The sequence below is a fragment of the Melopsittacus undulatus genome, chromosome 1 (genome assembly GCF_012275295.1).
Source record: "Melopsittacus undulatus isolate bMelUnd1 chromosome 1, bMelUnd1.mat.Z, whole genome shotgun sequence".
NCBI lineage: Eukaryota > Metazoa > Chordata > Aves > Psittaciformes > Psittaculidae > Melopsittacus > Melopsittacus undulatus.
In genome coordinates, this window is record NC_047527.1 from 37,694,760 (window position 1) to 37,721,673 (window position 26,914).

At 38.8% G+C, this 26,914-nt stretch overlaps 1 protein-coding gene across 1 annotated transcript in view; it reads right to left on the bottom strand.

Moving 5' to 3' along the window:
* CLVS1 (clavesin 1) overlaps window positions 1–26,373 on the bottom strand; it is a 91,653-nt gene extending 65,280 nt beyond the window's left edge. The window contains exon 1 of the mRNA XM_005152517.2: window positions 25,985–26,373. Within this exon, the coding sequence (XP_005152574.1) occupies window positions 25,985–26,373 (389 nt within the window). The remainder of the gene's footprint in view (window positions 1–25,984) is intronic.
* Between the last annotated feature and the right edge of the window lie 541 nt (window positions 26,374–26,914).

The following is a 26,914-nucleotide window of genomic DNA, read 5'->3' on the forward strand; positions in this document are numbered from 1 at the left end:
GCTGGCTGAAAGGCTTCTCTCAGCTCTGGGAGAATAATTAGAAGGCCCTGAAGGAGGCCCTGAAGGAGATAGAAAGTGACAGTGAAGAAAACACTGAAATGTTTTACTTTCATGTGGAAGTCTGTACAGAGAAGCCTGGGCCGCTTTCTACTTCTATCTCATGCATTTTACAAAAGCAAGAGGTAGACACTTAATGACTAATTCCATATTCACACCTGAGTAAGCTGAATCAGGCTGTCTCCGGATCTGTCCTTCTCACTAAGATGATTTACAAATAACAGAGTCTTTAAGAAAGGAACAAGAAAAGAAAGCTTCAGAAAGTTTAGCTTAACCTTGTCTAAAATGAGATTGTAACATACTGCTTTTGCAGTCTGCTTTACTTCTGCATAATTCTCAAATTTTGATGAGGCCTGAGCTCTATTACAGGGGAGGTTTGCACCATGTTCTCCCATGGAGATTTTAATTTAATCCTCTTCTGTTGTTTAATTTGAAACAGGTCATTGAAGCCTTCAGGAGTGGTTTTTCAAATTCTGCCCAAGAGAAAAAACCTATGTGCAGTCAAAGCAAACTTTTCCACCATCAAGAACTCTTCCTGAACAGCAGCAACACAGGAGAGATTTCTATTAGAAGTAAATGGTGAATCATAGAACCATAGAATAGTTAGGGTTGGAAAGGACCTTAAGATCATCTAGTTCCAACCCCCCTGCCATGGGCAGGGACACCCCCCACTAAACCATATCATCCAAGGCTTCATCCAACCTGGCCTTGAGTGAAGTGTTTTCCTGTTCTTTCTCTTCTCTTTTCTCTCATCAGGTCTTGAGTGGAACCTTTGTCTAAAGACGCGGTCCCTTGAAAAACATGTTTCTGAACTGTGCCTTTCTGCAAAAGTTAGAAGCTCCTCTGAAGTGCAATTGCTGAAGCAACTTGCAACACACAGAGTTTAAAGATTTAACTTTGTTGCTGATGGGTACCAGGCTACCCCTCTCTCATTTGCAGTAACAGCACAAGATTGACCTTTTCAACTGCTGTGGGGAAACTGTGCCAAACAGACAAGCTGAAAGTAATTTCCTTAGCAACATAAGGTGAGGGCGTACTGATTGGATTGGCAAATTATATTTATTTTTATTCTAAATTTATTTCCAAAAACTATGATATGGATATATTACCCATCACCCAGCTGGTGATGATTTTCAAGCAGCAGTACCAGATTACTAGGATTTCAGTGATGGTAGAAGTGAAAGCACCCCTAGACCTTACTTAATATATCCTATGCTGCTCTAACCCAGCATCCCTATACAAGGGGGTCACCCTTCCACAAGAACTGCCCTAGGGAAGCTCCCAGTGGTTGTGCAGTGGCTCCAAAAGTGTCATCACACACATGCCAGCCTTCTCTACCCTCTTAGTGGCATCAACACACAATGATGTCATCATTCATGATTGGCTTTCTGGCTAGATTGGGGAAGATGGACTAATCCAGAGCTCAATTTAACCGCACAATTGCAAACCTGAAAATGAACTGAACACTTGTTATTACTGAAGGTCACACTGTAATAAGAAAAAGTTTCATCCTTCATTTGTGGGAAGAAGTTTTCTTAATCACAGAATCCCAAGGGTTGGAAGGGACCTCGAAAGATCATCTAGTCCAACCCCCATGCAAGAGCAGGGTAACCTAGAATACATCACACAGGAACTTGTCCAGGCGGGCCTTGAGTATCTCCAATGTAGGAGACTCCACACCCCCCTGGGCAACCTGTTCCAGTGCTCTGTCACTCTCACAGTAAAGAAGTTCTTCCTGATGTTAACATGGAACCTTCTATGCTCCGGTTTACACCCATTGCCCCTTGTCCTACCACTGGATATCACTGAAAAAACCTAGATAGGTCATTCAAACTCATATTCATGATCCTGCTATTCGTCATACTTTTAAAGGCTGTATAATGATTTCAATAGGGCTGTATAAATACAGTGCTTACAAGGCATCCTATGTAATGTGCTTAAACTCTAAATCACAATGAAATATTTTATTTGACTGAGTGCAAAATCTTCCTCTTAGACTCTATGCTGAGGAATTCCAGACTTTATTTGGGTGTCTACATAAATTACCACTATATGAATCAATTACTCACCTGTACTTTCAGTAGAAATTATTTGCCTAGGAGATACGGCACTCAGTTCTCTTAGTGTGTAAATTATTTGGCTATGGCCTGCCCAGGTTCCTCCCCAATCCCACAAGTATTTGCAGTTTTAAGACATGATGTAGGAAATAATTTAAAGTGAACACAAAGATGTTTTTCAGATGAGGACAAGGAGACATGAAAGCAGCACACAGGTCTTCCAGGTGGGCTGTTTGCAGGCATGTTGTTTTGTGAATGTAGGTCTGGATAGAAATCAGAAAGAGTGCCACTTGAGGTTGAAGCCCTCTGCACCCTAATCTTGAGGCTTTGAGACAAATCATTCAGCTGTGTGACTGATTTGCATCCAAATAATTTTCTATGCATGAACACAGAACCACTTTCTATTAGTCCATCTCTTTTGTTCCTTTGCTTAATATTCCCTTCCCTCCTCCAAACCCTTCTCCACCAGTTTAACCCTCTCTCACACACAAAAAAAGTGAAATAAATTACTATTACATAAAGGGAGATCTGTAAAGTGCTATAAGGATTCAGCATGGAGCCTACTGGAGTGAGCCACTAATGAGTTACAAAAGATTTGCACAAGCTCCAGGAAGACAAAAAGGAAGAGGGAGGGAGAGTGCCTATCTGCCTTGGTTGAATGGAAAGGTACCACAAAAGAAGCTCTTCAAATATCCTTTGGAAAATGGGAAGTTAGACCAACAGAAGCTAGTGGTAAGGAACAATAATGTAAAACAAAAATGAAGATGGTTTAGCTGAGGGATTTGGTGGAGAGATTAGCCAAAGGCATAACACGAAAATAAATAAGAAGAAATTACTTAATTATAAGAGGCATAAGCAGGCTGTGAGAGAATCAAAAGGCTCGGTGGAGTACCAGGGAGCAATGGGAACAATTAAAGGGGATAAAGACATTGCAGGGAAATTAAATGATCTATCTGCATGTCTCTGCCACCAGTCATTTTGAAGAGATACATGGATAATAAAGCTGAGGGACTGCTGGAAAATAAAGGGTCAAATAAGATATACTGCAAAAAAGCAATACATTTGGGAGAAGATGACATTAGTAAAGGCTTTTGACATTACTCTGAACAGTTTCATGCAGGCTTTGTTTTAGGCATGCTAGGGAAATTAATTGGATTATTCATATGGTTAAGAGTATGAACATACAGAAGTACTGGCAGCTGAAGCCATTAAGTTAGTCTGTCAGTAAGCAAAAACAAACTGTCACTACAAATCCTGACTGTCCCACAAGACAGCAGGCTAACAAAGTTTAGACCAGTGTCATTATCTTGGCAGCTGCAGAAAAGTCGACTGAACATTCCTGAGCTAGTATGCAGTAAGAGTCTCTTCCCCATATGTACTTAAAAGGTGGCCAAAGCTGAATAACATTCAGCAAACTGCAAACATGGCAGAGATGCAAATCAGGTAAGAGTCCACCTCTCTCTTTGTTTCTTCTCCAGAAAATAAATCACACCAATGAAGAGCTTTTAGTGGAGGCAGAGCTGATACTGCCCTGCAAGGAGGATTCCCACTGGGAGTAAAGCACATAAGAGGAAAAGGAAAACAGAAGGACTAGGAAAACACCTTCTGGTTGCCCAAATTATTTGAGCTAATCCAAGCTGAAGAAGCTGGCTGCACCTTCAATCCTGTGTTCATCTCTGAGCCCCTCATTCAAGAAAAACATTAAGGTGATGGAGCATGTCCAAAGAAGGGTAACAAGCTGGTGAAGGATCTGGAACACAAGTATCATGAACAGTTGGCAGAACTGGGATTGTTTACCCTGGAGAAGATGAGGCTGGGGGGAGACTTTATATGTCTCTACAACTACCTGAAAGGAGGTTGTAGCAAGGTGGGTGTCAGTCTTTTCTCCCAAATAACAAGGGACAGGACCATAGGAAATGGCCTCCAATTGCACCACAGGAAGGTTAGATCGAGTACTAGGAAAAATTTCTTCACTGAAAGGGTTATGAAGCATTGAATCAAGCTGCCCAAGGAAGTGGTTTACTCACCATCCCTGGACATACTTAAAACGTGTAGATGCAACAATTAAGAGCCATGGTTTAATGATGGCCTTTGCAGTGTTTACAATTGGATTCTGTGGTCTTTTCCAATCTAAATGATCCTATGATTCTGTGAAAGCCTTAGAAAGAGAGATGTGAAGGACACAGCAGATCAGTGCTGGTGGATGAGAGAGAGGCCAGGAAGGAATATATCTCATAGAATCATAGAATCATAGAGTCATTGAATAGTTCGGGTTGTAAAGGACTTTAAGATCATCTAGGTCCACCAACCTGTCTTTGAACACTGTCAGGGAGGTACTATTTACTGCTTCTTTGGGCAACCTTTTCCAGTGCCTCACCACCCTCACATTATAGAACTTGCTCCCACACAAAGACAAGCTATGCTATTCATGGAAAAGCCCTTGGAATCCAGTCAGTATTGGGTTTTGATCTGTTGTTCATATGAAGTAATTTATTCCAGCAGATTAAATTCTCCTTTCTACTCATCAAATATTGATAAGAAAATCCAAACATCTATTAATGTGTCCTTTGAAAACATTTGGGTTTTTTTAATGCATGTATTTATTTTAGAAATATAAAACTCACCTCAGCTGAAAAAAAGCACTGGAAATTACTGACATACAGTCCTTGGGGATGCATGTCTCAGAGGAGCTCACAGCTGACTCATGCACTGAAAAGGGCTTGTTTGTGTCATCTGTGTGAGGTCTGAATAGCACGTATGTGCACAGAAATTAGCAGGGCTTTTCTGCGATTCACAGAGAAAATGGGTTTAATTCACAGCAAACATTCATAACAAGTATTTTGACCAGCCACAGGTAACATCCTTCATAAAACAAGCCAAAGCCATTTAAACTTGTTAGTTGCAAAAATATGAACAATTCACTAGCAGCCAAAATGGGGAAATTCTTACACAATGCTATGAGATTTTTTTGTCTTATTTGGTAGGGTACCAACCTCTTCTTTGTCACGGCCAAGTTAACTTACAGAATTTTCTATCTCTTTGTAGAACCAGAATATATGCACATAAAACTCCTACTGAGTAAAGCACAGGTTGCATCAAGTTAATGTCATAGCTCCAAATTATTCTTCTGTCACATCCAGTGTAGCTATCTTTGGTTGTTCCAGTATGTCAGCTTCAGACAGGCATCTCTCCTGTTTTGTAATGAAAAGATAACAAGTTTTTCCCCACAGCATCTGTGTAAGTCTATAAATAAAATTCCCAAGTAACTTTACATCCAGGATAACAGACTGGATAGATAAGTGTACTGATTTTTTTATTTCTGAAGTGTTTAATGCAACAATGCACTGGATACAAAGAATAGCATAGACTAAGCTGAGACCTGAACTGTGTTTAACATTAGAAAGCTACTGCTTAGCTTATAACTGAACATAGGCCAGTCACCCACAGATATTTGTCTGGCCTTGAATTCACAGAATCACAGAATCCCAAGGGTTGGAAGGGACCTCGAAAGATCATCTAGTCCAACCCCCCTGCAAGAGCAGGGTAACCTAGAGTACATCACACAGGAACTTGTCCAGGCGGGCCCTGAATATCTCCAATGTAGGAGACTCCACAACCCCCCGGGCAGCCTATTCCAGTGTTTGGAGTGAGCTGGAAGCCTCTGTCATTGCCAGTGAAGAGGAAATGTACCAGCCTGCAAAAAGAAACTGCATCGGTTTATTCTTTTATCATGCAAAATTTGCCTCTGCGTCTTTCCTAAAGATATAAAATTATTTCTCTTGTTATATTTCTCTGGAGGTTCTTCTATATACAAGTATTATGAGCTTTTTTGCTGTCACTTTCCACTTCAATTGAACTCCATAGCAACCAATAGCCCCTGAATTGAATGCTCTGCATTCAAGTCTGCGTTATGAATCTCCTCCTACATACACTCATTCATATTGTGGGCATCCTTGTCAAATGAATACCTTGTTCCTGATGTTAATGTGACTGTGCAAGGACCCTTTCTTATGTGGAATCTGGCTGAAAAACAGGGACCTTCACAGCCCCTGTGCTTGCAGGTGGAGAGTGCAGGTGCTTGGGGCTCTTAACACCCATGGTAGGACCAGCTTCCACCAGAGAACTATGAAGGGGACGGGGAGGTGACACCTGCTCTTTGTTTCACCTCAGCCCAGGGAGGTGTCACCCTGTCTAGCAGGGAATTGGACCAAGATAAAGCACTCCTGAGAGTTCAGAAAATCCCTACTTGAGCCCTCCAGGGACCTGATCCCAAATGAAGCAGGTAAACGATTGCAACCTGTCAGAGCACAGACTGCTCCTAAGGGGTCCACACGGGTACAGTAGTGCTGCTCAGCCATCAGGCAAACGGCTTGGCTGGGCTCCAGTCTGAGTGCTCAGTGCCCTGCAGGGTGAAGCCTCTCGAGAGCAGTGTGCAGCTCTACTTTGTAACCTGCTGCTGAAAGGAAAGACAGGAACTGAATCTCAGGTGCAACATAACTGCTCCTTCAGCCATGGATTTGTTTTATTCCTTCAAGAGTTAAGTATTTCTGAGCTACACAACAGTGATTTTCTGGACTTTATTGTACCTAGAGCACTGTCCTGCTTGCAAACTGTGCAAATTTCTCTGTTGAGAAGGTGTAAATGACAATCATAGGCAGTGTTTTATAATACTGTGGAAATTATCAAAAGCCCTATGCTACAACCCCTAAATCCAATCAATAAATCAGTTCTACAGCAGAGCCAGTGCAATAATTTGCCTGAATAGTCCCAAATGCAATGTCCCCTGCAAGAAGCATGGGAAAGGTGAGAAGAGAATGCATTCCAGAATGAGCACTGTCAGGGAGTCTGTGGGAGTTTCAGGTTAGTGGTCTCCGCTGTTACTGGAGACATGTGGGAACAGACTGATTAGTCACAGTTCAAGACACTGCTAGAGAGGTAACTTTTATTCTCCTATTGAGATTTTACTGTTGTGATACTGGCCCCTGTAAACACATCTGCAGTAATACTGAAGAAAATGAATGCTGGTACAGGAATTGATTATGGTTAGAAGCATTAGGATTGATGACCTCTGTTGTTCTACTTTATTCTGTGTGTTTGCATAGCCTTATTCTCTCTTAGCACTGCAATCCATCCTTGCATCATACTAAGCTATTTGCTCTATTTCTTGCACCACTGAGTTCCACAAGTTAATTTTTCATTACTGAAAGGGAAAGGATGTTCTTTTGAACATTATGAAGCTACTGTTTAATCACAGAAAGCAATTACACAGCTGCTTTGTTCTGTTATTAGAAGGTACAAATGGCAGCACTGGTTCAGTCTCCCTGCTATCACGTTTCTCTATGTTATTCCACTATATCTCCTCTAGCCATAACTCTATGGCATCTTCAACATCTTTCCATCTGAACTAACCCTGGACTTTTTTGCTTCCTCCTGATGTGATTACCTCCCTTGTTCATAATGTTAATGAATTCCTTGCCTTGTCCTTTTCTTTTTTTTTTGACAATTATTTTTTATATCCCCTTCTTTTTGAGATAATACAATGTAAAATTAATTCAGTATTCAAGGTGAGTTTGGAATACCAACATACATGAAAGAATGTGTTATCTTTTCCTATTTGTTCTCCATCTCATTCTTAGTGCAGCCTAACATCTAATTAACTTTTTTGACCACCTCTGCACAATAAGTATGCTTCTTAATTGTGCTATCTATAATGACATGATGTTTTTCTTAAAAGGTTAAAAGTAATTGAAAACCCAGAAGAAACTGCATAGAGTTAAGAGAGGATCTGCATGCTAGATTTGGCAACATATTAAAATCCAACCTGTTCTTGCACTGCACTTAGACTTCTTTGCGTATTAAATGTTGCTTTTATAGGTCATTCTAGAATTCTCCACAACTTCTGCTAATCTTCACTAATTGACACAACTTTCCATTTACTTTTTGTCACATCACCACCCAAAGAACATTACTGCTGGATATTATGTTAACATAATTTTGCCCCTTACGAATCCTGCTTTATACCTGAAGTATCAGTGCCGTTTTTTTGTGCAAGGCAAGAATTCATCTGCATATTTATTAACTTCCCTGAAAAGAGTTTAAAACAAACTTCACGGGAAGATTTTTTATTAACTAACTAGATAGAATACTTAAGCCTTTTACTTCTGCAGTGCTAATAAAATCATCTAATTGTCCTTTTGTTTAACACCAGTCATTCTTACAGCAAACCTTACTGATAACTTGATCAAATCATAAGGTTATACCAAATAACTGCTTACCAATGCATATATTCTGAGATTGCTGAGTTCAGAACTACAAAAATCATATAATCGCTTGTGGCTATTCAGAAGGCACCTGGTTATTCACACAGCACTTACCAATCCAGAAAGATTTGAAAAATGTAGCAGAATGCCTGGAATTTCATTCAGAAACCCACTTTTCTCTATCTCCATTGGAAAGTTTAGCTGTTCAGTTAATAAAAAGACTCCTTCTGTGCACTTGAAGTTACAGTAATGAACTTTCAGTTGGTAATCCTAAACTGACAATGAACCCAAAGGTATTGTGCAAAGTCACCTCTATCCTTCTAGTACCTAATCTGAAATCTCTATGAAGCTCTAAGGTCAGAGGAGAAATCTGGTCCATCTGAAGCTCAGATTTTCAAAGCCAGTGTAAAATTGGTGTGCTTGAAAGATTAAAGCTAAAACATGTCTGCGAAAGCATTTCATATTTTGCAAGAAATTTTACTGAACAGTCCCTTTTTCTTGTGTTTGGAACTATAGGAGGTACATTTGATTCTACAGTATGAAAAAAAAGTCAGAAAAACTCATAGGAAAACTGGAAAATCAAGTGAGCCTGGTCTGTCAGCAGGTTCCATCAGGCTCAAGAAATAATGATTATCCAGTAGAAAGAGCAGATCTGAGCTGATTATGGTGAAAAACCACAATAAACTGAGACTTAGTTATGGGTAGTGCCCTGGACATGAATTTTCAGGCACTGTGCATGAAGGTGACAGTTGTGCACTCTTATTTCCCTAACAAAAGCAGAACATGAAGAAGAAAAAGAAAAATACAATATTTCAGTGGCCTTTCAGTCAGTGTGACATCATCCTTGGCCTGTGTGAAATGAATACACACACAGACTGTTGCAGACCTCTCAGCAGTAGCAGGTCTAGAAATGGTTCACATGAAGATGTTGGAAAATGGCCTGTGCATCTTCATCAGCAAAATCATCCTGTGGCAATAATGTGTATCTCCACGTACAGATTTATAAAGTAATTTTGTTATCACCACAAGGTATAATGGAGAACCAGAGAAACCATGTTTTGTCTCTCCTTTCAGAAGGAATAAAAGAGAAAAACAGAGCAAGTATGGGTAGTAAGCAGCAATGCCACAGTGAAAATAAGGATTAATTTGCAAAGAAAACAATCAATCAGAAACATCACAGTCTCTAAGTTAAATCACAGTCTCCAGCTAAAATGACATTTTAACTATCATAATATAAAATATCATGTAAAAATGATGTTTTTAAAAAGGTTGGAGAAGCTCAGCAGTCCCTGTGCCTGTTTGGTGGAGAGCATAATAGGGTTTTACTAGAACAGCAAGAACAGACTGATGAAGCCATGTTGGATGTCATCACCAATGGCAAATAATCAAAGCTGAATCTCTTTAGAGATATTGGATAAGAGATTATCAAGACATGAGAAGAAGTGACAAATAAAAGAAATGCAAGCACATCATATCAAATATCTAAAAAGGCTATTAAATCAGGCAAATAAGCATATATCTGTGCTTATGCTTGTACTTAAATCCAGACAGTGAAAATAGTTGACATTAAAAAGGTGTATAAAAGTGATATCAATCTCAAAAAGGGTTATAAATTATTTTAGTTGAAGCCCTTCAGGGTATATAAAGGACAGACATATTCTAATCATTTCTTATAAGCAAATTAAAAGATCTGTCAAGCATTATATATCAAAGAGATTTCCCACTAAAACAACAGGCAACTTTGATATAGCTGATAAAATGGAGGAACTTGTATTATTGGTGTAGAAATGGTCGTTGGGGAATTCCAAGGAGGTGCTATGAAGATTCATAAGACAGCAGTCTAGGTAAAATTAACTGCACATCTCTTCAGAAACAACAGTGAAGAAAATTTGCTGTAATGATTCAACTGAGCACAGGAGAAGAACCAGAAAATAAAACGAACCTGTGTGGATTTATGAAATAGGCTGTTAAATGTGTATTAGATCATGGTGCTGCCAGACACAAAGAAACTTCTTTGCAGTTATGCTGAAAAGGATATGCAGTGCCATGAAGCTCAAGAAAAATGAGTAGTTTTCACCCTAGCCACTTTTGAGTGCATCGTGTTTCATGCAACTTCATTGAAGAAAGTGAAGGTATGAATAGCAACAACCATTCCTCCTAAGAAAACAGATTTTGTTCGTTCCCAGAAATCATACGGAAGGTGCAAAAGAACCAAATCTGTTGAAGAACCCAGAGTTTACAGAATCTTTAATGGGATAAAACCATGATGCAACCAAAGCAATAATAAGGAGTTTGGTCAAATGTCACCAATGGCATTAGAAAAAGGTATGTCTTCTTACTCATATTGTCCAGGCTTGTCTCAGACCTCATTGGGTTTTGGACCTCCCATGTGGAAAACAGATGACAGCAGTTTCTTTGGGACATCTGGATTCCACAAACACATGACTCTCTAGTATGTCAGTCAACAAAAGACTGATATAGAATGAATTTTATAAGTAGCTAGTAGAAAACAGAAGTTATGGAAGACTCCATGAGTCTGAATCATACTACATTGTAGGAGAAACCTTAGAAATTTAATTCTATAGGGAGTATGAATGATAACTGCTTCTGTAATGACTCCAGTGAGTGAGGTAATTGCTCCCTTTAAAGGGCAATTGCTGAACACAGAAATCAAGTGTCATCAGCATTATATTAGGTAGCATTACTAGCTTTTTACTAAGTGTATTTTTGTGTGGATGACAGCAATGGAGCAAAAGAGGTCTGCCTAAAGGAAGACAAAACTCCTTTTCTGTGTATTTTATTAACACTTATGCAGAATAGGCTGGGTAAGGAGAACAAAAATTGCTCAGATCCAGAGACTTTCCTTGGATGTATGGGGTTTCTTTGACAAAATAGTCCTTTGGAATGGTCTTTTATTTATTTATTTATTTTCTTTTTTCCCTTGAAGCTGCAAAATATGGTTTTCTGACAGAATTACAGGACAAAAGGAAAAGAGGTGACCTTGGAAGGACTCCCCTGAAATTCTTCCAAAGGAGCAACCTGAACAAATTAACATGAATGGTGCAGCTCATTTACAAATACAAGTGTGTTTAGACTGCTTTTCTCAAAGCAGATAAAGCAATCATGGAACAAAAATATTAAAATGCAGGGTGAAAACTGAAAATTAGAAACTACCAGGGTTACAGTTGTTCTCAAAATGCCCCCTGTGCAGGATCAGTGGACAAAATACACTCCAATAAATTTGTAAAGTATGATTTCATATATCATGATTGAAAAGGGAAAAGGGAAAGCGTATTTTAAAACTCCAGACTGATTCTTCATAATTTGCGAGTACTTCAATTTCTGTGAATGCAGCAGCATGGTACATAATTTCCTCATTTAAGAAAAGAAAAAAGAAAAAAGAAAAAAGAAAAAAGAAAAAAGAAAAAAGAAAAAAGAAAAAAGAAAAAAGAAAAAAGAAAAAAGAAAAAAGAAAAAAGAAAAAAGAAAAAAGAAAAAAGAAAATAGAAAAAAGAAAAAAGAAAAAAGAAAAAAGAAAAAAGAAAAGGAAAGGAAAGGAAAGGAAAGGAAAGGAAAGGAAAGGAAAGGAAAGGAAAGGAAAGGAAAGGAAAGGAAAGGAAAGGAAAGGAAAGGAAAAGAAAAAAGAAAGGAAAAGAAAAAAGAAAAGAAAAGAAAAGAAAAGAAAAGAAAAGAAAAGAAAAGAAAAGAAAAGAAAAAAGAAAAGAAAAGAAAAGAAAAGAAAAGAAAAGAAAAGAAAAGAAAAGAAAAGAAAAGAAAAGAAAAGAAAAGAAAAGAAAAGAAAAGAAAAGAAAAGAAAAGAAAAGAAAAGAAAAAAGGAAAGAATAGGCAATCTACTGTAAACTTTTAATCAATGTTTTACTTCTATTCTATTGTCAGGATTTGAAACCTTGAGATTCTGAAGCAAACACTGCCTTTTAACAAAGATTGCCAATTCTGTGACCTAACAGCATGAAGGCTTTTTCCTGGATGGGATGAAGTTGAAATCCCATATGGCAGAAATAGAATTGTATTGAATATATGGTCATGGAAAAAGGAAGTCCAGAATGGTATCCCTTATTTCCCTAAAGCCAGTACAAGTTTTTTGGTATGTGCCAGAAATTCCCATTAGGGTGCAGATTAGTGTTGCAGGTACAGTGTGGTCCTTGCCTTGGAGTAGTAGTGTTATGTTATTATTTTGGCAGATTATCAAATTTTCTCAGGAATTGCCAGTGAAAAACAATCTAAGTGGCTTATAAACCATTGAAAATCAGTTGAGCTGAAAACAGAATTTCATGTGAATTGCAATGTTAGGGATTCTGAAATAAAAGTTTCATAAATTTCGTATTACAGAAGTTACCAGCAACCTCCCAAATCAATCTAACCTCTGTACAACAGAGTATGCTTCTATGTCTGGATGTTTCTTCTCTGTTTTCCGGAAACCACTGTTTCAGGGTTTGCTGTTTCTGTGGCAAGGGCTGTACAGGCTTCTAAACAACTGGAAACTGTACAATGATAATGTAATGATTTATACTCTTCTATTTCCCTTTGTATTGCTTTTTATTGTAAAGCTAATGTAATTAATTAAAAACTTTTTTCATACTTCTAATAAGAATTCTGACATAGTACAGAGAATAAACTTGATTAATTGAACTACTCATTCAATTTTATATAATTGCTCATGGAGTGACATATGTAATAATTAAGTACAGAAAATAATAGACAAATTTTTAGTGCTTCTGAACTCAATACACAATAGCATCCTGCCAGACCCCACATTAGTGTTGTAGGAGGCAGCTCTGGAACCAGATAGTTGGAACAACCAAGATCTTCAAACACAAGCAGTAGGGATCACTGAATAGAGATCCAGACAGTAGGGAAGCCCTGTTTTGTCAAAAGAGAAAGAAAAAGGCCAAAAAAGGATCAGCAGACATAGCAAGGCTAGTTACAAGGCCTTGAGAAAAATGCCAGAAGGAAAACTTCAATATTTGAGGAATATGGGGAAGCCTGAAACAAATATGTCACTCCTTGTTATTTATATCCTCTTTGTTTTCTGTAAAAAAGTTGCATGCAGTGATTGGTACAAGCTTGTTTACAAAGAAACGCAAAAGTCACAAATAATTTTCCTTGAGATCTAATTGGTTTTATGTTCAGAAAGGAGGAAGGGAAGACAAAGCATTCAGAAGAATTAATAAATAAAAGCTACAATTTGGTATCAAGGGATGACTTGTTGAAATTACAGGGTTAATACTACATCAGGTGTCCTTTTTTGTCTGGTTTTTGTCTCACAGTTTAAACTGTGTTGAAAGCACAACCTTACATTTGTTAAAACAGCAGAATTTGTGTGCTTACAAACAATACTAGTACATACTTCTTATTATTCAATGCTTTGACTTCACAAATACATTACTAAGAAGGCCTTATGGCAATATCAGAGGAAAAACCACAAGTGATCAAGTCTTCGCAAAATGAATCCCAATATGCTGCAGTTAGTTTCACTCCACAAAAATGCACAAAAAGTGGAGAGATTCCTGTCTCTCTGTGTTGTTTTTTTTCTCCCTGATCTGGCAGAACTCTTCAACACTCCATTCCATTACATTCAGTTGACTTAACTTAGGTTACTATTTTTCAATTTTATTATCAATCAACAATCTTCAACAGCCAAGTAAATTCACTGGGTTTATTTCTGCACAATAGGTATATTAAGCCATAAGGTACTTAAGTAATGCCCAATGTGAAGCATTTAAATATTCTCATTGCTGCATTTTGTCTCCATAGTTGAATTTCCTGGGGTTGCTTGCTCATATACATTGCTGGATCAGATTTCATGAAAGAAACTTTTCTTCTTGCTCTTTGGAAATGAGTGAAGCCTTTAACATATATACCTTGAAAGAATAAGATAAGGAGGTTCTCTGGCTTCAGTCATGCAATCTTCTAACTCATAGCTTCAGGCAAGTCATAAACAGAATTTAAGTCCACCTATTCTGACATACTCATGTACACTACTTTTATTAAAGGCCCCACAACATGACTGTAGGCATGAATTAAGCCATTTTTCATTACAGAAGTAGGAAACTGCAAGACAGAGTACAGCGCTGGCACTGTGGGACCTTGTGTGAGCAGGGCATTGATGAACACCATCCTTCCCTCTGAGTGTCTGCACCACTTCACCCTGTACCCTGCCACTACTATGGTCCAAGCCAGAGCCTCTCCTCAGATGACACAGCTAATTAAGGTGCTTTGCAATGCTGGGCACTTCTTCCAGCATAACTATTTCCATTTTCATCCTTTGTTTCATTTTCTATTATCCGGCTGTAGTCACACTGGAGCAATTTCCTGCATGCAGAAATTAGTCCTGAGTGCCCTTCTTAACTGCTCAGCACCACCAGCCTGGCTAATGATTGTTTTCTTAACATACCATTAGTATAGTAACACTCCTTATCTTTCTGAGTACCTCAGGATAACAAAATAACCAGTTTTTAATTGAAGATGCATTTGTAGACACAGTAAGCCATACCTTTGGCCTTTGCGAGACGTAGAGCTTCTTTTATTAAGAGTAGCCCTGCATTCAGAGCAGCCCTGCAGAGAAGGACTTGGGGGTGTTGGTTAATGAGAAAATGAACATGAGCCAGCTGCAGTGTGCACTTACAGCCCAGAAAACCAACTGTATCCTGGGCTGCATCAAAAGGAGCATGACCAGCAGGTCAAAGGAGGTGATCCTGCCCCTCTACTCTGCTCTCGTGAGACATCACTTGGAGTATTGTGTGCAGTTCTGGTGTCCTCAACATCAAAAGGACATGGAACTGTTGGAACAAGTCCAGAGGAGGGCCACAAGGATGATCAGGGGACTGGAGTACCTCCTGTATGAAGACAGGCTGAGAAAGTTGGGGCTGTTCAGCCTGGAGAAGAGAAGGCTGCATGGAGACCTCATAGCAGCCTTCCAATATCTGAAGGGGGCCTACAGGGATGCTGGGGTAGGACTCTTCATTAGAGACTGTAGTGATAGGACAAGGGGTAACGGGTTCAAACTTAAACAGGGAAAGTTTAGATTAGGCAGAAGGAAGAAATTCTTTACTGTTAGGGTGGTGAGGCACTGGAATGCGTTGCCCAGGGAGGTTGTGAATGCTCCATCCCTGGCAGTGTTCAAGGCCAGGTTGGACAAAGCCTTTGGTGATATGGTTTAGTGTGAGGTGTCCCTGCCCATGGCAGGGGGGTTGGAACTAGATGATCTTGAGGTCCTTTCCAAACCTAACTATTCTATGATTCTGTGATTCTTTGGGGGAGAAAAAAGTAGGTAGAAGGGCTTGTCCTGATTAGCCTCATCCAAGAACTGGACCAGGACTGCAGTGTCTCTGTGGGTCAGTGGAGGCCAGTTCAGTTTCTTGCAATATCCACTTAGATACATCATGCCACTTCAACAACCATGGTCTGGATTGACTGAGTAAAAGCTTTGATGCGGCTGCATTTTAAATCTATGCATTTTATTATGTTTGTCGTTTGCCTGTAGGTTAACTCTCTGCCTTATATGTTAATATAACCTTTGCTACTTGATGTCTTTCCCTGACTTTAATAAAGTTGAATGAGATAGCACAGTAAACCTCTTAAAATTCAAACCCACTCTGCTAAGACAGTATTTTGGGCTTGGTAGGTCCACTAGTGTTCAAGAACAGCATTTAATGTCCTGGAGACTACATGCTCAGTAAGCTGTGCCAGTACCATACCCCCGTGTGTTTCAGAGCTAAGATGAAAGTTGCCTTACACTAATTAAATTTCCTGTGGCTGTTGATCAGCAGGGCCAACAAGAGCTCTGAGGGCCCTACTTGTGCTATTCTCCTTGACAGCAGCCAACAAGGCAGCCCATGTGGCTCGTGCATCAACTAGAGCATTCTCTCCATGAACATGTAGGCAACACTATGCCTGTTTTGTGACATTTCACAGCCAACCTCAGTACTTCACAAGCTTCCTCCCATGGGAAAACTCTGAAAATGTCTGAAAATAAGACAAACACCAGAAAGTACCATTCTCACTCGCTGCATCTGTGCACTCCTGACAGAGTATTTGCTCACCAATATTTTCCTTAATTCTTAGAACTTTTTTACTGAAGTCATATCAGAAAGACCCCTTTGGAGAACTATTTCCAAATGGGCTACATCTGGTGTCTCACAAGTCTCCTTGGCTTTTAACATGGAGCCTACATCTGATATGCCTTTATGAAATAAACCCCCAAATGAACCTAGATTACTTTTAGATGAATCATGGAAAATGTTCTCTGAAAGAAAGCGAATATACATCTACCTGCACATACATTTTAGCAGAGAATAATAATAAGATGCTGGAAAAAGGAAAGGCATTCAGTGCCAGCTAAGGCATACACAAACTGACATTTTCTCTAAACTTGCAAAGCTCTATTATTCAAAAAGAATTGAAGTCTTTATAAGAGTGAAACTGAATTTAAATTGCAGTGGCCAGCTAGAGTGGCTTACATGTAAATGGGAACCTAAGAAACAGAAAGATTTCCTACCATCTCTTCCTAGGTCAGAGTTTATTCCTCCTCCTTTTTTATCTTAGTTTTCAAATGAATATTGCTGTGCATTTGGAAGCAGGATTTTTCAGCAGTCTCTTTTTCAATATAAATCACATTTCTTCTTTTGTACTTACACAACAGATGGGTAGGATTATCCCTGGGAAAACAAGGCAATGCATTCTTATTCAGAAACCTCTCAAAGTGAGAACAGCTTAGAGGATCACAGGTCCAAGATAACAGTGGAGGGTGGAGATGCCTTAGATAAGGTCATCACACTCTGGTGTCAAGTTTCCCTTTTAGAAATACCTATATGAAATAAATTTTGTGTGCTAACACATACTCTAGCACTCTAAAGGGGTGTAGGCACCACATATACTCAGTAGATCGATCTGTGCATATTTAATATACATGACTGGCATCTCTGGGATTTGCTGAGAAAGGAAGCCAGAAGGAAGGAAAGAGTGAAAGGTTTAGCACTGGTGTGGGGACTGCTAGCTGCTGATCACACCATAGCAATGGCTTTGTGCTTGTCACCACCTTTATTACTTCATTCATATCTGAATGTACAGTATTCAGTTCCTCTACTGACGTGATATAAACCCAAGAGGCTTTGTGGCAAGTAGCACAGCATTCTCTATGGGAAAGAACAAGGAAGGCATGGGGGTGGCTTACAACTGGAACTCAGTGAAGAAAGCCATATTGGTCTGAACATGTAAAAAAAGTCTTCAGCTTCCTGCTTTGTTAATTCAGACCATCAGCTACGTGTCTTGTTAAGCATGTGAAAGTATGTGCCTTGCAAAATACATGTGAGAGTGGCTCTACTGAATCAGACCAAGGGTTCCTCTCCCCCCAAGTCCTCACTGTGATAGTGGCCAGCAGCAAGTCCCTAACAAGAGTTTTGACACACAGCTGGTTGACAAGGTTAAAACAGAAAACATACTGATTTGCCTCTGAAAAACACAGATTTCTTATATATATTGATATGTTAACTTCAAAAACATGGTAGTCAGTAGTTTAGAATCTTACAGCTTTTGGCCCTTTAAAGATGCATCATGGAATAATGTAGAGATAATCCATATAATTTTCAAATACGTCGTTATTGATCACATGGCATCATAACATTACTTGGTGCTGTGATTTTTACTACATACATATATAATTGGCACCACACATGTTAATGCATGCTCAGGCATGTACCGTCCACTGTGTGTCTGCAATAGAACAATGGAAAAGTGATATCATATTTCAATAAAGGAAAAGCACCAATGACAACATTTGCATATTACTTTTCCCTAAAAAATTAATCTTTACTGACACAAAATTGCTCAGCATGGGCATAAAATAGGCTGTTACATAGGAAACAGTTCCAGTAGGAGTCTAACAAGGTTGGCTTTGCCCTCTGTTCCCTGCTACAAATGGATTCTTCAGGAAGCTTCCAGAGTTGAGATTATCATGGCCTGGAAGCAGATGATAGTTGCTTTTACTGCCTCTGTGGCTGCTGCACTTACTAAAACTGTGAGAGTGCAGTCAGAATTTAAGACAAAAAATATCGTTTTCCTCAGGGAGTGGTTCTGTTTTCTTTTCCTTAGGAATCAAGTCATGGCATATTAATTAGTATGCTCCACCTCTTTTATTGGCTTACCCATGTCAAAATATGTAAAATATCTCTTATGAAAGAGCTTTAACAATTCAATTTTTAGGCTGGTTTACTGCAATGCCTTTACTCCTTCATCTTCCTCTTTACTCCTCCATTCTGGTCTCCACCTCTGTCTGCTCTGTCAAATTTTTAGGTGCCTGTGGCAGACGGGTGCTTGTACTACTTCTTTCCTCACATTGTCAAGAGCATCTCAGAGATACACAGTCAGATCACTCTCACCAGTACAACCATGGGTACTATCTATCTATCTATCTATCTCCCTCATCCTCCAGCCTCACTACAGCAGACAAGCACTCTGAAGCAGTATGACCATGGTGGCAGGGTAGAACTTACCCCAACATGCTGTTCAGCCATTTTAGAGAGATCAAGCCCACATACCATGAACATCCTAACCAAATTCATGCTGTAACTCCTCTGGGATCACTCAGCCTACTGACCTGTCCCAGTTCCTAAATATCCCTTGTGCTTATCTAAGGGTGCTGGAAGCAGAAGACGCTGAACACCTACCAGTGTGTGCTGAAAAAGACAAATATTTTTATGTATAATGCAGTTGATAGAGAGGGCTCAGAGTTCAGAGGAAAGAATCTAAAATGAATCATGGCCTAGGGAAATAATGTATCAAGAAAATGTAATTTTAAAATTTAAAATGTATTTAATGATTCCATCTCAATATCTCCACTCTTTTCTGACATTCCAACTGTATGCAGCCTATTAAATAGCTAGTCAGAGAATTATGGTTTCTTCCTCTACTGACTCTATGCAGTCTGTTCCTGCTGCGATGCATGAGTTTGCCTTAGCTCCTTTTAATTAGGTTGGCAAGCTAGAAACTGATTGGTATATTGGATAGTTAGAAAACTTGATTTAGGAAACACTCCAACAAAAAATATTCTTACCTCTCCCTACAAAGTCTTGCCTCAAAAAAACTTCCTTTTTATAAGAGCATTCAGTCATGGTTACTAGTTGTTCCTAAGGGTCAACGGGACAAAGAGCTGAGTGGGAGGTCATATTGTTTGACTTCGTACTATTCTGTTGCTATAGATCTGTCCAAATGTTGTTTTGCAGAACCCAGCTGTGAGGATGACATATACAGGCCACGTAGGAGCATGGGTTATTTTCTAGGACAAGGGACAAGTGCTACCAACACTATGCATTTTGTCTTTTCTGCCACCTAGTCATAAACCTCACACAAAATTTGGGTCTTTTGAGAGTCTGGGAAGGAAAGGGGGGTGTGTGCATGTGTGTGTGTGTATTTGGTGTGTACATGTTTGACTGTGTGTACTTTTCTTAATCAATTGTTCTTCACTCTGGTTCATAAAACTTGGGCATTGAATTTGTTTTTTCTCCACAGCAGGGAGATGGCACAGAACAACATTCTAGTCTGCCCTTCATTTCCCTTTGTTATCCCACAGGCCCCATTGATATTTTTGTTTTTCCCTTTGAGTCAGGCTTCTCTTAGTCTTCAACATATGCTTCATAACTTCCCCAGCTGCTGTTTTTCTTTCGCTTTTTCAGACATTTTACTTCTGATTCCCTTCTCAGCCCTACCCAGGACTGTCATTTGTGCATGTCATCCTTCTGCCATTCCTACGGACTACAATTGCCTTCCCAAATGCAGCTTCCATAATAAATGGCACCAGCCAAATTAAGTCGCTGCCTGCAAGCAAATTAAAACATTTCAAGACAGAGCTCCTTTTCGCCTTCTTTGTCCAACATTTAATTTGCACATCTGTTACTCCTCTAAATGAGTACTCTTCTTATGCTATGCTTCCTACCCTGAATTCAGCTACCATTTCAGACTTAGCTCAGTAATGTAATAATGTAATATGAATTATTTTTTAATACAGTGTGGTTCTATGCTATTCATTGGTCAATGCAATGCTTGAAACACAACCTCAGTCTGCATTACCATAAGCATCTCACAACACAGAAGCACTGCCTCCTAACCAAACCCAAAGACTTGCTCTGTAAAAATCCTTGTCTCAGGGCTGGCTGTATTTCAGCTGCAATCTCTCATAATAAATAGCTGTGAGGATGAGTTATTGCCAGTTTGTCTGTGACTATATATCAGTCTAAACAGATGTTTATTCCTTCATATTCTATTAAACATCTGAGATAATAAAAAAAAATATTGGAATAATCAGCATTTGAGGCATATTCATTTATGCCAACGGCATCTGCTGATGACAATATCCTTGTAGTTACACAACTATGAACATTCTCAGCAAGGACATCATTTGTTCTATTGTGATCCTTGAAAATATTTATAGCTGTTGGTTTACCACTATGTCAGAGTATTTCCTTGCCCTTTAGCCTATCTCAATACACTTTCCTACAGAATGGCAAGTATCTGGCATTTGTGATTTCTTGGCTGATAAAGGAGAATTTATGGCTAGAAGCTGATATATTGGGAATATATTTTGTATACACAGCAGCAGGTTTTTTCCATCTGACTGACTTACAGAATTTTTGGAGCTATGTGACAGCTTCTAAGACACAACAGTGCAAACATGAAGACAGAAATTAACTACCATTTTACTGCAAATGACAATGGCAACCTTCTGCCCCCCTGCCCCCTTCCCCTATTCCCAGATGATCATGATTGGAGGTAGCCCTTCTGCTGCCTCCCTGCACAGAAATAAATTTTACTCTGGTTGAACAACCTTGAAGGAAATATCTTTACTTGAAAGATTAATGAACACCTTCTGCTGAGTTACTTGTTCACCCAAATCTCCATTTCCCCAGTGTACAAGCAGGATGTATTAGAAGGCAATAGCAGACCTAGGAACAGCTGTGATAGTGAAGACTCCTCAATCCAACAGTCAAAAAGACCCTCTCATCAGACTTTTTTAAAAGCTTCAGTTTTGCTGGAGGTGCATCAGATGAGTGAAGGCTTAGGTTTGGTGAGACTGATGGAATGAAAAACTGGGAGAAAAAGTATGTGCAATGCAGCATATGGCACATTTGCTTTTATGAGAAATCCAGGTCTCATCAAAACTGTACATTTGTATGCACACGTGTATTTGTTTTACAAACTGGGATATTTTATGATGAAAATTATTTCATTAAAAAAGTTCCTGACAAGATCAGTTTGACATCCTTATCTACCTGTATTACTCCACAATTACCATTTAAAAATAAGGTGCTCTGTAAGCAGTGATACATGTGAAGCCTTTGTGGGTTTCGAGTGAGTTCACCCCTTGAGCTCTGATCAAAGAAGTGAATGATGACCATCCCCTGGGTGGATGGCCCAATACAGTAATACAGCTCAACATTTTTCTTCTCCCTCAGTGTGGAACCAATCTGATCCTTTTCTATCCATCTGCTCATTTAACTTATTCAATACCTCTGAAGTTTTCTGTTCTGTATCATATGTGATTAGAGTTCCAAAATATACTATGCAGGACCTAGATAGAAAGTGTTAACACCATCTCTAAAAAATCTGTCTAAAAAAGTAGAAAATCAAATCAATGCAGCACATGCTAAATGAATGAAACCCTGGCATCATGAATAGATCTTAGCTAGTGATTGGCATTAAGAATTATCATTCCTTTTTTTTCTCCTAGTCATCAAGGAGGTTTTGATCAAAACAATAATCATTATATTTTTCAGTGATGTGGAGATAAAAATTAAAGTCTTGCCAGTGAACTTTGCAGCTGTCACAAACCCCATGCAATGATAATTTATGAGGAGGACAGGTTTAGCACTGCAGAAGAGCGTGAATCACATGCTAGACTATGCCCACATTATGGATGGGAATGTATGACACATTTAACAGTGGTGTTTGTATTTTAGGCAACAGTGACTTGGAAGCAGATTTGAGCTGAACATGAGCTCAAAATGTGATAGAGTAGCTAAGAAAACAGTGACAATCTTATATCTAAAAAGAGGGACTACTGAGCAGAAAAGATGGTTTATTAATGAAAGTTCATATTCAGTTCATCCATCTGTACATTAGCAACAATGTTAAAATTATGGGAAAGATCCAGAAGAAAATGACAAAAAGTTTTAGCAAGCTGGAAAATCTTCCTAATTCTGAGAGTAAAGAAGCCCAATCTACTTAAGATTTGGAAGCATAAATGTATTGCAAGACATTAAGCTAGTGTAATACTTTGCAGAACATTATCTTTGCTCTCCTGTCTGTCCACAAGTATGTTCTTTACCTTTTAGACAGCACAAGGTTGTTTTTTCCCCAACAAAAAAGAGGGCAGCTGTTTTGCATTTACCCTGGTTATAGAATAGAATTATAAAATGGTTAAGGTTGTAAAGAACCTCAAGATCATCTAGTTCCAAACCCCCTGCCATGGGTAGGGACACCACACACTAAACCATGTCACCCAAGGCTCTGTCCAACCTGCCCTTGAACACTGCCAGGGATGGAGCATTCACAGCTTCCCTGGGCAACCCATTCCAGTACCTCACCACCCTCACAGTAAAGAGCTTCTTTGTATCTAACTTGAACTTCCCCTGTTTTAGTTTGAACCCAAGTGAACACAAGTATCACTGCTGTAGAGTAGCTAATGTATTATCTTCTTGCTGTCTAACAGTAAACTACCCTACAGTGCTGCATCCTCAGTGAATTAAAAAGTAGGTTAAAAGATGACGTGGTCAGGACACAAAAGTACAAACATGTGAAGCTGTCATTTTTATTTTTATGCTTCTTTTAAGCTAACAGAATCCAGCAGCTGGAAGCTGAAGCTGAAAATATGGAGACTGGTATCTGAAACCTAGTTTTCTAGAGATGTTTGATCTATCAAATTACATTCTTGAAGATAAAATCACAAGTGTTTCTAAAAGCTCACGTGGAAGTTTTAACTTTGGTATGGGGAATCCCTTAAGAACATTATTGATTCAATTTGTCCAAGCAGTCACACTACACAAATAATGACATTTCCTTTTAAAAGTCAACACATTTGAAAGACCAAAAAGTTTTGAGGCTGATTCTGCCTCCTTGACCTGCCACTGTTACTCCCAGGAGTATAGCTGGTAGTCAGAATGTCTGGACTGAAAATCAGTTTCTGGATTACAGCCATGCTGATTTTAAGAAATTCTTTTTGCAAATTTTTTTGCAACAGTTACTATTTTTTTATAAATTATGATTTAATGATACAGAAAGAGAAGGCATGGCTAGCTGAAAATGAGATTAAAGTTAGGAAAGGCATGCTGAAGACTGAGCTCCTACATGGTGATGTGCATGTCACTCTTACATGATGATATGCATGTCAGCATCACAGCCTCATATGAACTGCATTAGCATTCAACTGAAATACAAGCTTGTACATATCTTGCCATCACTGAAGACACATGTACAGAAAGGTTGCCTGAGACACATGTATGCAAGACATACACAGTGCCTATTTGTTTGAGGGGTTTTGTGAAAGGCATATGAATATACATTTCCTCTGGCCAATAAACTGCTTCCCAGCTGCTTAACAAGATGTTGCACTCATCATTTTTTGTTTCTTAAAAGCTTTTTCTCTTCTTAATGCCCTTAAACAGTGGAAAAGGAAAAGGTCATCCCTCTATTTGCTTACAGTCCAAATCCTGTCCCAAATACCTGTTGCACTTGGAGTGCTACAAAAGCCCACAGAAATTAAATGAATCCATAGAGGAGTCAAGCTTCAGTGGCTCAGCGGAGGTAAAATTTGCATGTGAATTTTAATTTCAATGAGGAGACTTAGGAATGTATATCCTATCCTATTTGCCTCAGCTTTTCTTCTTTGAAGGTAAAAATTACATTTTCAGAAATGAGGTATGTTGCAGGCATGATCACCTTGGCTTTTGAACCCACATACACACGTATACATGGACACATATTAAAGCATCACAGAAATTTTTGAGCCAAAATCTTCCAGGAATCAATGTTCTGTCAAAACCTCTTTACAGGAGCCTTAGACAGCAGCACTCTCAGCTTCCAAAGAGTAAGGCAGTGTTTGAGGTTAATCACAAGGACTCATTTTGTTGAGGGATCAGAAACCCAAAGCTGGCGCTATGTAATACCTAAATCCCTTAATGCAACCAGCAGAGCCACAGAGCTTCTGTCGTCTAAAGCTGATACTTTCTATTAATTCAAGATACCTGTTCATTCGTCTTTCTTTACAGGCAAATTGCTAAAGGAAGGGGTTTGAGGTTGGAAGAAAAGCAAGCTCACAATTCAAAAAGACAGGAGATAAACTGCTAGCCCCTTTGTAGTCAATAGGACTTTTATCACTGTCTTCAGTTCTAGATTTCACCAAATGCTTCTGTATATGCAGAGTTACATTTCTGTAACTTTTTCTGTATATTTATTTACCAGATCTGTACATGAAAATGAATATCAAAAACAATTTTGTACTCTGTTTTCACACGGAAATGAAATGTTCTCCCAGAAAACAACTAATATGAAAAATTGCATATATTGTATATTGTTCTGTAATAATTTCCATAACATAAATTCAAAGTTCTAATCAATTGACTCCTAAAGATGAGACACTTTGTTGGAAACTTTAGACCATGCCAAGACAAAACCCTATCTGGAACTCAACAGAATTTGTAATACTGCAAACCTAAATCTGAATTTTGTTTTCTGATCTGATTTTTATCAAAACTCAGCAGAACACGTGGCAATTCTACAGCTGATTCCATTTCTCCCTCTCACCATGAAGACAGGGGAAATGAAATAGAATGACTACTGGTGAAAAGGACAATGTGAACACGATATTCCTGGACTAGGCCCTTTTCTCTGTATTATTTCAAATAGGTAGTGAAGGCTGACTAATCACATTAACATTTAAGGACATCATTTTATAATAATGGCTGGGAGATATCTTTGTTCATACCATTCTGTGAAGAAATGACCTGAACAGAGAATACATTTTGCATGAAACTCCCATTTATCAGACTATATACATGACGTATACAGTAATCAAGAATGTGTAGAAATTGTAATCCAGTGTCTGCAAATCTCATAACACAGGTTGTAAGTCCTGAAATGGTTAAAAAACAGATTATCTGTTAAGAAGTCTGGAGGCAAAATAAATATGGTCAGTTTCTTTTGCACCAGAAGATCTATGAGAACCCCCATATGTTTTGAGATGTTTGCTCTCTGTCAACCTGTTTGGCTGGGCTGTGATATTGCTGAAGTAATCACACAATAAGCATTAACGTATTTATAGCAAACAGACACTATCTGGTTAAAACTGGGAAATATTTATGGAAAAAAAAACCATGAGCTACTTATCTGACACTCTGATACGCCCTTTATATGGTGCATCAATGGTGTTATGGATGAAGAATGAGAGGTGGTGAGATCAGAAGAAAGTTTAAGTGAAATGGACTCATAGTTACAAAATGTTTCAATGAAAATGTCCTTGCTGCTTCAAGTCTGGCCACCAATATTCCATTACAAGTTGAGTGTGAGTGTATGTAAAAAGATAAGGACACTATCTACATTTACCTACTCTGATCCCAGTTGGCTGCAAAAAGCAGAAGAATCTTCCTGCCACAGTGGTCACGATTTTCCAGTACTCCTGGGAACCCATCTGTCAGAGCCCGTTTGATTCCTGGATCATCAGCTTTGAAGTTTTTGAACATATCCAGATTTAACTGGCGGTACTGGAAGTACTGAGCCAGCAGTCTGAAGGCCTCCGTTTGGTGAAATTTTCTGGCTCGGAGAAATCTCAAGATGAAGGCATCATCTGTACGTAAAAACCCAATATCAGGCCTTGTGATGATCATGTCCCTGACTTGCTGGATATCCTGATGCAAAATGTCTGGGTTTTCATTCAGTTCCAGGCGGGCTTTCTCTATAGTCTCTGGACTAAGTCCAGCTTGTAAATGGGTCATCTCTGCAAAAACCTCTTTTCCAAATCCTTAACTTCAGATATTTCAGTAGGAGAAGTGCTGATCCCATTCAATTGATGGTCTGCTGTGAGTGGGAACCATTCAGAAGCTTTTTGCTGTCAAGCTGATATTTAACAAATGAAAGCAAATGGCTTTTCTTATTCTTGCAGTAAGAGTAACAGGCAGTTCACATGTAGTGTAATCCATCCAAAGGAAAGTGCTGTTTATTCCATCACTTACTAAAAGAAAAAGCAAATATATAAAAGAAAGATTAAATATGTATGTAAAGCTTACAGGAATGAATTTCTGAAATTTATATAGCAATAAAATTACTTTGTGTGCTTCATATGTAAGAGTATACCAGTCAAATTATTTCAGAATGGGTGAATTTAAGATAAGGCAGTCACTGGCATCTTGAATGTATATGCTCAAGCTTTCAGAAAGAAAATCTGGTCAATTGTCAGTTGATACTAAGCTGCATCAATTTATGATTACAGTTTCCAAAGCTATCTTACTGAAGTGTGGGAGTTCCAGTATCCCATAA